Below are 13198 nucleotides of genomic sequence, written 5' to 3' on the forward strand. Positions count from 1 at the left end.
AAGGAGAACTTGAGGTCCTAAAAAGGTAGATACAGCCAACTGGCGGCTTTGCACTGCAGAAAATTGGGCCGGGCGTTCATTGGTGCGAACATTTGGGTGGCTGTGGCTCAGGTGGTAGAGAGTTCGTCCTCCAGTTGCAAGGTTCGACCCCCGTCCCCTCCACAGTCAAAGTGTCCTTGGGCAAGACACTGAACCCAAAGTTGCTCCCAATGGCAGGCAGCAGCTTGCATGGCAGCTCTGTCGCCATTGGTGTATGGATGTGTGTGTGAATGGGTGAATGAGAAACACATTGTAAAGTGCTTTGGATAAAAACGCTATAGAAGTGCAGACTATTTACATTTAGGGGCCCTTTCAGCCTTTCGGTTTCTACTGTGGTATCAGATCCAACAGCTTCCATCAAGACGTTAGCCCAATAATACAACGGGTGTTTATTATGGTAACCTTCATGGTGAATCTTATGTTGTTGATGGAGAAACATACGACGAAGGCATCAAGAAGGCAGAAAAATGCTGCTCCAAGTTTAAAATAATAATCATTTGTCTTCTCATTCACATTTTACCAACCAGCACCGAGCTTCAGCCAGCAGCTCTTGAAAGGCACTGAGACTTATCTACCGTGGGGTTTTGCAACTACTAAACCTTGATCTTATAGTCAAAACAATTCTGGGCGTCCCAAAAATGGCTCGCAGTGGAATCTGGCCTTGTGATGTACACACCTGTAGGATGAATGTAGTATTGAACAGCATCACTGGGTTCAGTGTGCACACTAATGACTCAGTGGAAGGACAGGACCTGGAAAGTTCTCCCAACAAACTTTCCTCCTCTCACAAGATATTTCACTTGTGAAATCTGACAACGTGAAAGGCACCAAATAAAGACAGCTCACGACTTGCGTGCACATGCTGTGAATAATTTCAGTGTCCATTTTCTCACTTACAAAAGGCCAACCATCCCCGAGCTGCTGCTGCTGCTATTTTTCCAAAGCGCTCGGAACTGAACAGGCAAAAGGAAAAGAAAGTGGACACGCTCACCTTTCCAATCTCACTCTTCAGCTTGTACTGGTTCAACTGGATGCAGTCCTGCGAGGGGGGGGGGAAAGAGAAGAGATGGGGAGCAAACCATTAGCACAGACATAACAGGCAGCAAAGTTAACGCTTTAAGCATCCGAAGCAACGAGAAACAGGACTGTCTTTTGTACAGGAACAAAATGTTCCCGCCGTGTGTGTGTGTGTGTGTGTGTGTGTGTGTTTGCATGTGCGCTGAAAGTCATTTATTCCTGAGATGTAGGTAACGATGCAGTCTGTAGATTCTGTTTACTGTCTGCAAATCCATTAGAGTGCTACTGCTTAAATGGCTGATTTGCAGTTCCATGGCAACCGCTGCCACAGCACAGAGTCAGCCGGGGGCACGGCACAAGAAAGCAAGACCGCAGCAGGCGAGGCGAGGCAAGGTGAGGAGTTTGGCGGCGGTGGGGAACATTTTTACGAAAGGAGGGGGGTTGGGCCGGAGAGGTGGGGCGAAGTCGATGAAGAGAAAGTAAAGCGGAAGTGTGAAAAAAAAAAAGATGGAGATGTAGCCGAGGAGAAAACGGATTGAAAGCGGTCCTCTCATTACAGCTGGGGGTGGCGACGGCTTATGAGCCAGACCAGCGCCGGAGGCTTGATGCTGGAATGTGTTTACAGGATGAGAGGTGGTAGGAGAGCACAGATGTAACAACGTGGCTGAAAGTACAACCACCGACTCGTGGCGTAGGACAGGACGCCACCAGGCAAGGTATTTCAGAGAATATGACATTATATAGTGGGTTACATAACTTGCTGGTTATGCAGCCTGTACTGGAATATTACTGCCGGTGCTGCGGGAGATGTGAGGATTGTGCATCGGAGGGTTATGCACTGTAGGGTATGATGGTGTGAAGCACTGTGGGCAGGGATTATAACGAAAGGAGGGGGGTAGAGATAGAATAGAAGATGGGAGCTTTGGAAGGTAACTGCAACTTAGAAAAGGATTGCTTTGATTGGTTGAAGGGAGACAAAAATAAAAAAAATAAAAAAAAGAGTAAAGAAAATAGGGCAGTGAAGGATAAAGGGGGGAAAGGCAAATGAGGAGAATACAAAGAAAAGAGCAGCAGGAGGGATTGTCTGAGAGGACTTCCACTGGGTTCACAGTCGGCACATGCTCAGTGGACGCGGCATTGCAGTTAATACTCTGTCGGGGCTGATGGATAAAGAGGGCCATGCAGAAAGCCTTAAATACATCTGCCACACATGCACACCCCGCACGCATAAATCAAACTCAAACGCCTCGCTGGGCCACAATAAATCTTTCGAGGGCCTTTTGGCGGCTGCTGTCACGTCACACTGTTGCTTTACATTAACAGTGCAGCCCCCCCCCTAGTCCTTGCTCATTTCCCTTCACAGCTCCTCCGTTGTATCGGACCTGTACAGAACTCCCCATCCATTACTCAACAACTGATCAATATCGCCGCATAACGAATGGATCACTGCCACCGCGCCATTTAAAATCAAAGACCAAGCGTTATGATAAATAAGGAGCGCACCAGCCGCAGGAAGAACGTGATTAAAAGTGGAACTTGTGTTTGATAGTATTTAAAGCCCGGCAGTGTGAAATCATTTCCCCTGAGCTGTCATTTTAAAATCAATTTTGATAGATTGGTACAATAACTGAAGCAAAATGAGAGAAGATGGCTTATTCTATGCAGCGTTATGCAGGTTATTCTAGTGAAATGGGCAGAAATGTGCAGAACAGGACGCATGAATGGTACTCAAATATCCTCCACAGTTAGTTTTAACATACAGTTAGTCAGACATAACAAGGTTCTTTATGTTAATCCATTTTGGTGTAAAAGCCTGCAAAAAATGTTTCAGGCTGTGGAGACGGGTACAAGCAGATACTCATCAGTGAAGGACTGCACAAATCTATTTTGCACAGTCACACTGAGAGTCCTCAGAGTCCCGCTAGATCAGATCCAGTCAAAATGTTCACTTTCTTACTGGTGGACATTTACTTCGTGTGGATCTTTCTCTCCTATCAGTATATAGCTGTCTATTCTTGTCGAGCCTTTATTATTCTCCCTTGCGGACGTGCACACGGACAGCTGCAGACGTTATGGATGCATAGCTGTTATTATTATAGTACGTTCTGGTCCACTTGGAGGACTCCGTTCCTCACACGCCCAGTAGGAATGTGTGCACTGCTGGACTTGTAGGACGGTCGCCTAGACAGCAGACAGAAGGACCTGCACAGACTCTCACTGACTTACGACAAGTGTACGTCACGTGGACTGTTGCAGACTCAACAGATCCTTGTGTGCTTTAGGTCTTGATTATGTTCACTTGCAGACACACATAGAGACAGCCGCCACCATGGATGCGTACTTGTTAATATACTAGTTTGTCGTCTGTTTGGAGGTTCCAGAGAACACACACTACTGTGGATCATGCGTAGCTGTTGATGGATCTGCTCAGACTCTCACTGACTTACGACAAGTGTACATCACATGGACTGTTGCACATTCTAGCAGATCCTTGTGTGCTTGTAGGTGCAAAGTGTATAACGCTGACATTAAGTTTTGATTATGCAGACACACATAGAGACAGCCGCCACCATGGATGCGTACTTGTTAATATACTAGTTTGTCGTCTGCTTAAAGTCTGTTTGGAGGTTCCAGGGAACGCACACGACTGCGGAGCTTGTTGATGGATCTGCTCAGACTGTTGCAGACTTGAATGGATGATGACATTTACATCATGCAGATTCTCACGTACACTTGTGGACGCATAAACGTGTCCTGCTCCTCAGACATCCTTCAGTACTGACTGTAACCACGTTAATGTAAATGGTGACTTAACTGACTGGCACTTCCTTTGTCTTGCATGTGCACATTTCAGACATCACTGGTGAATGTAATTGTTCGTTTCGTCCTGGAGAAATCCCTCCATGAGCTGTTTTGACACAAACATGAGCTCAGTTACGAAGCCACACATGTAACTTCCTTTATTTTTTGCTTGTTTTCGCCGGATTCTACTAATCCCAGCTTTAAAACCACAAAACAAACAAAGTTTTGTGTTGAAAATCCACCATAACTCGCAAGATGGAAGTAAATTATGTGTACGCAATGTGTACAAAACAGAGTGAGAGGCACAAGTAAATGCTGTTTCCCACGGTGCTTGTTTGGTTTGATGCGCAAATTACCCAGAAAGGATCGTTTTCTGTTGTTTTTAATAAGTTGAAAGCATGCAGGTGTAAGTCATACTTATTCAGTTTCCCCGTTCTGTTACCTGCTGCTGTATTACATAACAGTGAAATGTATGGAAATGTCAGTGTACCGGCTCAGACTGGAAGAAAGGAAGAAGCTGAAAAAGAAAAAAAGTGCTCATAGTCTGCTATACATTCCTCTCAGGTCTCAAGAAATGTCAGTCACAACTGATGTTCCCGTGAGCAGGAAATGTTCCCCTCTCTCTCTCTCTCTGCTGTGTCACACCGTAGATCCAGTGAGAGCAGCCAAATACAAGCAACGCCGAGTTTTTATGGTTCAGTGCGATAGCTGCAACTCCATTTTCAGATAGGAATGGACGCAGTGACAGGTCTGTGAGTCTGTGGCAGCAGTCTGTTAAATTCAGAGGGCTTCCACATCCTGGCAGATGTCATGAATTTTTAATGCTACTCCGAATTGGAAAAAGCACAAGATAAAATGGAGATTCAGGAGTCACCCACAGCCACACGATGCTCCTTCTAGTTTGAACGAGTTAATTCACAGCAAACTGATATTTCAGGTTTTTAACTGCATGTCTTCTACATGATGATCATCAGTGTTAATCATAAATCCAGAACCGCCCCCAGAGGTTCTGTTTAAAGTGACTAGTTTGACATTTTAAAGGGGCATTTCCAGTTCCAGCTCTACGTATTTTTATTCCAGGACTCCACTAGAGTAGCTTTGCATGATTCACGGTTCAAAAAAACGGATCTGATGCTGGCTGCCATGCCGCCCCTCAGCTGAGCCTCTGCCTGAAACCAGCCTCAGGCTCTTTAACCCCGTGAACCCTCGGCTGCTTTCAGGGTAAGTTCACGTCCTTTTCTTTGAAACTGTACTGTGGTCATTATAAGGGCTAAGCACACACGCTGCATCTGTTTGTTTTTTTCAGAACAGCCTATACTATCCAGATCTTCCATCTTTTGAGATAATATTAACAGATCATTTATAGAAGCTTTTACACATATATCTCACCAACAAAAATGCCAGCAATAGAGCTTCCTTTTTATAGTTGTGTAGGGGAGATTGTCTGGAATCTGACAATATCAGACTGATGAAGGTTGGACAAAATGTGTGCTTAGTGCTCAAAGGAATGTCCCAGTTTTATGTAAGTGTGCCCATACAGTAGCCAACCTACAGAGGCTCCTGGTCAGGCTGGACAACACCAGGAAATGTTTCTAATCCTTACAAAACGCCACTTCTGAGTAATTCAAACAAGATGAATGGGTATGGAGATGGACCCTAAGCTATACGCACATTTTCAATTATAATTAAACTTGATGTAAATTCTAAAATTATTTTTCTCACCAAACACTTTGTCTAACAGGCAAGAAGCTAGTCTCATTGGAAAGCTCAGGTCATGCAGTTTCATGTGATATGAGCTCCACCTCTCTGCAGCCAATACTAAGAGAGAAATTCAACCAAGACGAAAGGTGTGAATTTGGATCCAAAGGGTTCTTAACGCCCCGCTCCCTCCACTCGGTCCACTTTTTTTTCTGCCAACATCCAGCGCTTGTGAGCACCATCTCATCCTCTTGCTCGTCTAGAAGTTCCATGTGTCAACCGTGTCACATGTATTGCAAAACACATCATAGAAAAATGCTTAAAGAATTGGATTTGGGGACTTTATTTTGAACACCTAACTGTGTAACATTATATAGAGATGTTTGGTTAATCTGGACATGTAAACACAACACTGACTCAGGTTTTTGCATGAACATTTCTTGGCCAGATGCAGATTTCCAGAAGTTACCACAACAAATAAGATATCCTGTGCTAATTATTGAGCTTTAAATGGTGCATATTATTATTTTAAGACAGAAGTTGGCTGGCTTTGTCACCGTTGTAAAAAAAAAAATCCAATTTAGCATCCTAAACAGGATCTTTCTCTCTGCAAAAAAGCAAAATGTCAGACTAGTTCTTTAAGATGCAACAGGCTTGACTAAGTAGATGCAAAGCTGTTTGCCCCAAAACCATATTTAATAGGCTCTAAAAAAGCTATCATGATGCAACGCAGGCCATCACTGATAAAATAATTAGCTAGCGTGCGCACCAAACAAGTGCCAAATAGCTTTGATTGTTTGTAATTGTTCAAATGTATGCTCATATACACCAGCAGCCTGCATCCAGTGCAATTCAAGTTGTAATGTGCTTCTTGCATCACTGTGTGTGTTTGTTACTTCACTCCTGCCTCTGTGAAGCTCTAGAAAGCAGGCAATGAGGCAGGTAGTCTCACAGGTTTGACAGTGTGGATTTCTTTGCTGACTGTGCAGTAAGAAAAAAAAAAAAAAAAACGACAGCGATGTAAGAGGAATGTAAAGTTTGCAGCACAACACAGCCGAGCAGCAGGAACGCCTTCAGCGAGCCGATGTAAATCTGAAACCACAGAGTGGAGCAGGAAAAGCATCAGCTGTCACCAAAGCCGCATCATATTTCATCTCATTTAAACAGACGGACATGCACGCGTCGGAAAACGAGTACAAATGGTCCTCATGATGACAAGTCATTAGCAGCTCCCACCTCGACCCCTCACTTCTACGACGCTGCCAGTAATGCATCTCATGTGTGTCGCAGCCAGAACACAAAGCTCTCACATGTCATTATGGCAACACATCTGCTCACAGCGCAGAGCGGAGAGTGTGACATAGGACGCACATCCATGAAAGAGGCTGGCCTAATGATGCATTAACACAAATCACGTGCGATAACTCACAGGTATGGAGCTGAATGCTGCTGCTTCTGACACCTACTCTCATGATGGAGCTGCTTTCTTACTCCCTGCTATGGTACCACCTGTCACACCCAAATGCACAAATTCGTCTTCAGAGTTCCAAATCAGAGGATTACAGGCAAAAAGAAAGGTTTAGGAGTACATTTTTAAGCTTCTTGATTTTTTTCTTTGCTGTACTGTCCAAGCCTGTGCCTTGATATCCATCCTGCTGCTGCTGTAAGAGGAAAACCTCACATTTTTTGTGTAGCTAAGGCATTTTAAGGAATGGAATTAATAAATAAAATATTAACAAAAGTGGCGTTCTCACCTGAGAGTCTGATATGGAGACGCGTTTCGACTCCACTGTGGGCCTGCGAGCCACACGAGGGGAGATGTGGGTGTAGCCTCCCGCAGAGCCCGACATGTAGGTGCCCCTCTCCTGCAGCGACAGCTTCCTCCCAGTCAGGTGAGGCCGCATCGGGTGCGTCCTCTTGGCCTGAGCCCCGTCCTGCTGGGCCCCGGTGCTCCTCACGCCGTTCGCAGCCGAGCCGTCCGAGTCCTTCGTGGTCATGGCAGCCATGATGTCTGTCAGACTACTGGCCTGTGTGGAAGAGTTGGGGTCCAGCCTCTCACAGCCAGGGTCACTGCTCATAGCCATGGCGGCTGAGGAGGTGGGAGCGGTGCAGGAGCAGGTGGCGGGGAGAGTGCCCTGGAGCGCCCACCAGCATCAACGTGACCTGGGCCAGCCTGCGGTCGCAGCGATCTGGGTCTCGGCGGAGCTGCAGGGACAGAGAGATGGAGGCTGTGAGCTCAGTGAGAGCAGAACAGAAATGTCCCAGCAGTGTATTTTTCTCACAATCTTGGTTGACTTTTAAGGTCGATTTACTCACTAAAACTTCTCAAAACACAATCTTCACACCGTCTAGCTGCCAATATCCAGTGGAGAGGAGAGAGGAGTTGGTACAAACGTAATGGTCATCAACATTTACAAAGGACAGTGAGTGATTTTTCAACATTTCTTATCCTCTTATGTCTAATATTTTGTACACAGTAGCCTTTAATCTAACTTTGAAAGCTCTGCAAGGGCTGTAAAAACACTGCAAATTCCTCTGCATGTTTCCTATGCAAATAAATAATTTAGTGCACAGCAGGTTATGAGATTTTTAGTCAGTCTCCTCAGAAGATCACTTAAAGCACAAAGGCAAATACAGCATCGTTCATTTAAAAAGCACTACAACAGATCTAAATATACAGACAATGAGTCTACTATTTAGGGAATAGTGTTAAATAATGGCTCAGTCTGCATTATTTAACATTTATGATGCTGCTGAAGGTTCATTTGAGTCAGTAAAACTGAGTAAACAACAGACTGGAGTTTAATCAAGCAGTCAGATAAAAGAGCAAATGTCATCTCTTTGTGTGTGTGTGTGTGTGTGTGTGTGTGTGTGGGCGGCCTGGCGGGTCAAGTTACCTTCAGTCGACACGCACTCACAAAATCAAATAAATGTCCCCATGATAAAATCCAACCCGTTCACTGCAAAGCTAATTATGCTTTATGCCTTTGGTCATGGTTCCCTGTATCCCTGTCAGATGTGTGTGGGCAGACTGACACAAAGAAATGCACACATAAGGAAGACTGAAGGTATTGTGTGCATATATTATGTGTGTGTGTGTGCTACAGAGACATTTAGCGGCATTTGTTTGTTGTGCTTTTCCCCTTTCATCTCTAATAAATATCAAGTCAGCGGCAGATTGCCACAGACGGGGAATATCAAAGCTCTCTCGTACATCTGGTTCAGGTTTTGTTCTGCATATGAAAGAACACAGAGATGCAAAGTGAGCCTAGCCCAGCTCATCCAAGGAAAAGGGCACGTCCTCAAACAGTTCTCCATCTATTTAACAGCAGGAATCAAGAGTGTTTTCATCCCAGAAGGGCCACCTGGGTGTGTGTATATGTGCCACCAAAAGGCACAGTCTGAAGAGAGACAATGGAGCCAAATACAAAGTCACTCATGAGGTGTTAAGGAAATGGGCCATGTTAAGCTATTTTTGAAGTGTGTCAGGAAGGTTGAGCTTCAGATTCTAAAATAACACAGTGTTCCACTTTGTCCAGGTGTGTCATACTCATTCATGCGTTCACACAGCCATGGCTCGATACCAACTCATAAAGTCGTGCTGGTGGCGTAGCTCTCTGGAGTGTCTGTCTACCACTGTGGTCCAGACCCATATTCTCCACGGGAGGCAAACTGGTGAAGCTACCGTGAAACACCAGAACCACAAACATCGGGCTGTACAATTTAGAGATGAAGTTCAACAATACTTTGCCAGAAACTTTGTTTGCGCACACACAACACAAATAGTTGGATCCGTGGAGGACATTTGCCTTAATTCGTCTGCTCCTGAGTTCTGAAGGTGGCATCAAGCACCATGCCATTTTCATCCACTGACTCTCTATGAATTAGACTTGTTTTCTAGTACATCCCACAGGTACCCTACTGGATCGATACCTGAGGAACTTGGAGACTCTTTGTAATGTTTCCTAAACAGTGTTTGCAAGTGTGGCAAGGAGCACCATCCTGTCAACTGAGATTATCAAGAAATACCTTTGCCTTAACAGGGTGTATGTGGTCTACAACAATGTTTAAGAAGGTTGGAGGAGTCAAAGTAACATCCACATCAATGCAGGACCAGGGTTTCCCAGCAGAACATCGCCAAGAACATCACACTACCTTCGTCCCAACGTGCATCTTGCTGCCATCTCGTCCCAAAGTCAACGACAAACAGTTGTCCACGTGATTTTAAAAACATTCTCACACCTTTCTATCATAGCCCAGTACAGTAGCTGTTCTGTGGGATCGGACCACATACATCAGTAAGCTTTGGTTGCCTATGACCGTGTTCGCCTTTGGTACATACCAACCACTGTATACTGGGAACTTCCCACAAGACCTTCCATTTTGGAAATCAAGTCATCTCGCCATCACCAAAGCCACAGAGGTCTCTTTGCTTGCTCCTTTTCCCCCGTTAACGTGTCAACTTCAAGAACCGACTGCTCACTTTGCGCCTCATATATCACACCTCCTGACAGGTGCCACTGTAACGAGATAATCAGTGTTATCCACTTCACCCGTCACTGGTTTTAATGTTGTGGCTGACTCGGTGTAATTAGCGGCTGCCATGTGAGCCGTCAGTTAAAGCTTGTCACTTCCAGTCCACTGCCGCTTCACGGCTTCACGAGACACGGTGGGATTCCAGGACAGGCTGAACTTACTACTGGGTACACAAATGGGTTGGAAAGTTAAACATTTTTTATCTTTATGCAAACGAGGGTAAAAATTTGCCAGAAGGCTGCAACATGATTTACTGAAAAAAGAAGACGACAAAAAAAAAAAAAAAAGTGACGCATCCGTAGAACAGCAAGTTCAGTGTTTGCCCAGAGGGGATGAATGTTCGTAGAGGACAAGATAATCGTTGCAGTTTCTTGGATTCTGCTTTTGATTCTCTTGTCTCCAACATTACGGGTACAAACAACAATGAAAGCTGCTTTACCACAAACTGGCACAAACTGTTGGGCCATGTCACAGGATTTCTTTTTTCTCCATAATGCTAACTAGCAAGCTCCCAGCTAGTTTGTGAGTACTGGCACAGTGATGAGCAGGAAAGTGGGGGGTGATGGTGCTGCTTGATTTGTTCGCTGCCAGAGGGGCCGTTAGATTTTGTCTAATTATTTTTTGCTTTCAAATCGGGTTCCACAAAATTGTGTTGAAATACCAATTTGGAACAGCAAGTATGTTTCGTGAGGAACATAATTCTAACCAATTACAGCTGGTTTAGCAGCAGAATGAGGAAATGTGCTGAATAAATGACTCTTCCGTGTATTTAAACTTGTCTGCAAAATGTTCAGTCACAGTGTAGAACAATCAGCCACAACATTAAAACCACTGATCATCTTGTTACAATTCAATGTTCTGCTGGGAAACCTGGGGTCCTGGCATTCATGTACATATTGCTTTTACCCATATCACCCACAGATAAAATTGTTGCAGACCAAGCACCTTTGGCGATCCTTGACAGCAGCGGCCTCCACCAACAAAAGCTGCTCAGGAACAGCTTAAAGAACACGACACAGGGTCCAAGGCATTAACTGGACCTCCAAATTCCAATCAAAAATTAATGGGATGCACCAGAAACAAGCCCGATTCATGACGGTCCCATCCTGTAGCCCACAGGACCCAAAGATACTGATACCAAGCCATCAGTGGCCGGAACCACAGGACACCCCCATCGTCTGCATGGACACAAGGTCCTGTGTCGACGCCCTCATGGCTCAGAGCTGTTATGGCAGCACGAGATGGACCTGCACAATATTAGGCAGCTGGTTTCACTGTTGTGGCTGATCAGCGTGTGTCGTTGGCTTTTCTTGACGATATCTTGCAGTCCACTTGCAGACATCAAGCCTTGCATAGACTGTTCATAAAAGATGGACGTAGCCAACAAGTGTGACAATAATTTACAGAATTAACCCCAGAAAGTCTTGAAACTAGCAGTTCAGAACATAAACACGCTCGGAACATGTTTACTGACGTAAGAGATCAAGTGGCAGGCAGATTGTGTTCTCATGGACTTCTGTATAAAGTGTAGTTTCATGATGGAAATGCTCGACCATGGCATTGGCATTCAGTTCCACCACATAGGAAACACCTTATGGACATGTTCACAAAGACAGAACAATGATTTTCACCAAAGGGGGGTCTTTAAACATAGTTATTACAATTCAAAGGCTTGTAGTTTACTGGCAGATATATGAACACACACAGAAACTGAACATCCTTACAGAGGAGTTATGTCACCTATCATATTACACGCTGCTGTCGCCCATAATGTTTGAAAACACCAATAAAATCTCTATTTAAGTGGAAGTCTTCCTCTTGAATGTCATATTATATATTGATTCTAGTGTGTGTGAGGACCGCTGCTTGCCCACGACACACATCATAATTTGCCCATTTCTATTTGCATATTTCAAAGGACTGTAATTCAAACTATGGAAATTTCGAGAGCAGTGGGAAAAAAAACCTTTTAACTGCCAGGACAAGGGGAAATGCATTGTTTGACTCCTGACTCATTTGAGGGGGGAAAAAAAAAACAAAGAGGAACTGTCATATTTTGCTAATTCTTACCACAACTAGTGATTATGTGTCTCTTGAAACGGGTTCTCTCCGGCGCGGCGCCGCTCAGCCCGCTGCATGTGTGAGCAATATCCTGGCAGAAGTGGGAGGCGGAGGAGAAGCAGCGGTCTGGTTATTAATTTTAGCTGCACTGCGATTTCTATTTGTTTGCACGAGCAGGTTAGAACACATTTCCATTATGCAGGATTTATTTTTTTTCATTAGGTTTATTATTTCTTTTCACATCTAACCTTTTTTTGTTTTTATTTTTACTGCCTCCATCTATCTTGGCAGATAAATGTTGTGCCACACAGCTGTGACATGCTGGTAGATAAGTGAAGGCTAAACCAGGTAGGTGCAACGGTTTAACGTTTTTTATGAAAGGTACTAGTAATGCTCCAAAACTCAAAAAGTTCTTCATGGTTGTCATATTCTTAAGTTATCACATAACTTACTTGTACAATAAAATCAATCAAACTGCCTTCAAAAGAGGAACAAAGCTCAGATAAATTAAATTTGATCACTTGAAACAAACTCATCTCTTTACTGTCCTTTTATAGACTTGAAAGTTCATGTATTTGTGCCAACTACAAAAAAAAAAAAAGAGAGATTTAAAGATATTGTAACTGTCAGCAGCATTGTGGGTTGTGTACGCACCGGGTTTTTACAAGGGAGAAGAATGTGTGCAGACTATCCATCATGAGTCCAACAGCGTAGGAGTTAAATCCACTGAGTGTTCTTTCAAAGTTATGGTCAGTGAAATCATGCCTGGTTGTGTAACAGGTGGTGGCAGGACGTACAGAGCATCACAAAGAGAAACTCTGGATATTTGGAAGCGCTTGAAGTGAAGTGAAAATCCTCTCCCTCCCCCACCCAGTGAGTTTTACATCCGTCTCACCTTATCGAACAGATTTTGTTTGCACATTTAAGGTCTGCGTTTCCTCTGGAGTCTCTCACACATCATCAGAGGCAGCAGTGTGATGTAGAACCTGCTCGGAGAAGTACAGCGATGTGAAAACACAGCAGCTAGATTTGTACACAGCAAGAC

General features: G+C 44.3%; 1 protein-coding gene across 1 annotated transcript in view; it reads right to left on the reverse strand.

Moving 5' to 3' along the window:
• Window positions 1-13198, reverse strand: part of camkk1a (calcium/calmodulin-dependent protein kinase kinase 1, alpha a) — a 76661-nt gene that overhangs the window by 39351 nt on the left and 24112 nt on the right. The window contains exons 2-3 of the mRNA XM_008299267.1: window positions 7311-7761; window positions 1031-1078 (exon numbers count right to left, since the gene is read on the reverse strand). Of these exons, the coding sequence (XP_008297489.1) occupies window positions 1031-1078; window positions 7311-7640 (378 nt within the window). The 5' untranslated portion in view covers window positions 7641-7761. The remainder of the gene's footprint in view (window positions 1-1030; window positions 1079-7310; window positions 7762-13198) is intronic.

The sequence above is a fragment of the Stegastes partitus genome, unplaced genomic scaffold, assembly GCF_000690725.1.
Source record: "Stegastes partitus isolate 25-593 unplaced genomic scaffold, Stegastes_partitus-1.0.2 Scaffold1397, whole genome shotgun sequence".
NCBI lineage: Eukaryota > Metazoa > Chordata > Actinopteri > Pomacentridae > Stegastes > Stegastes partitus.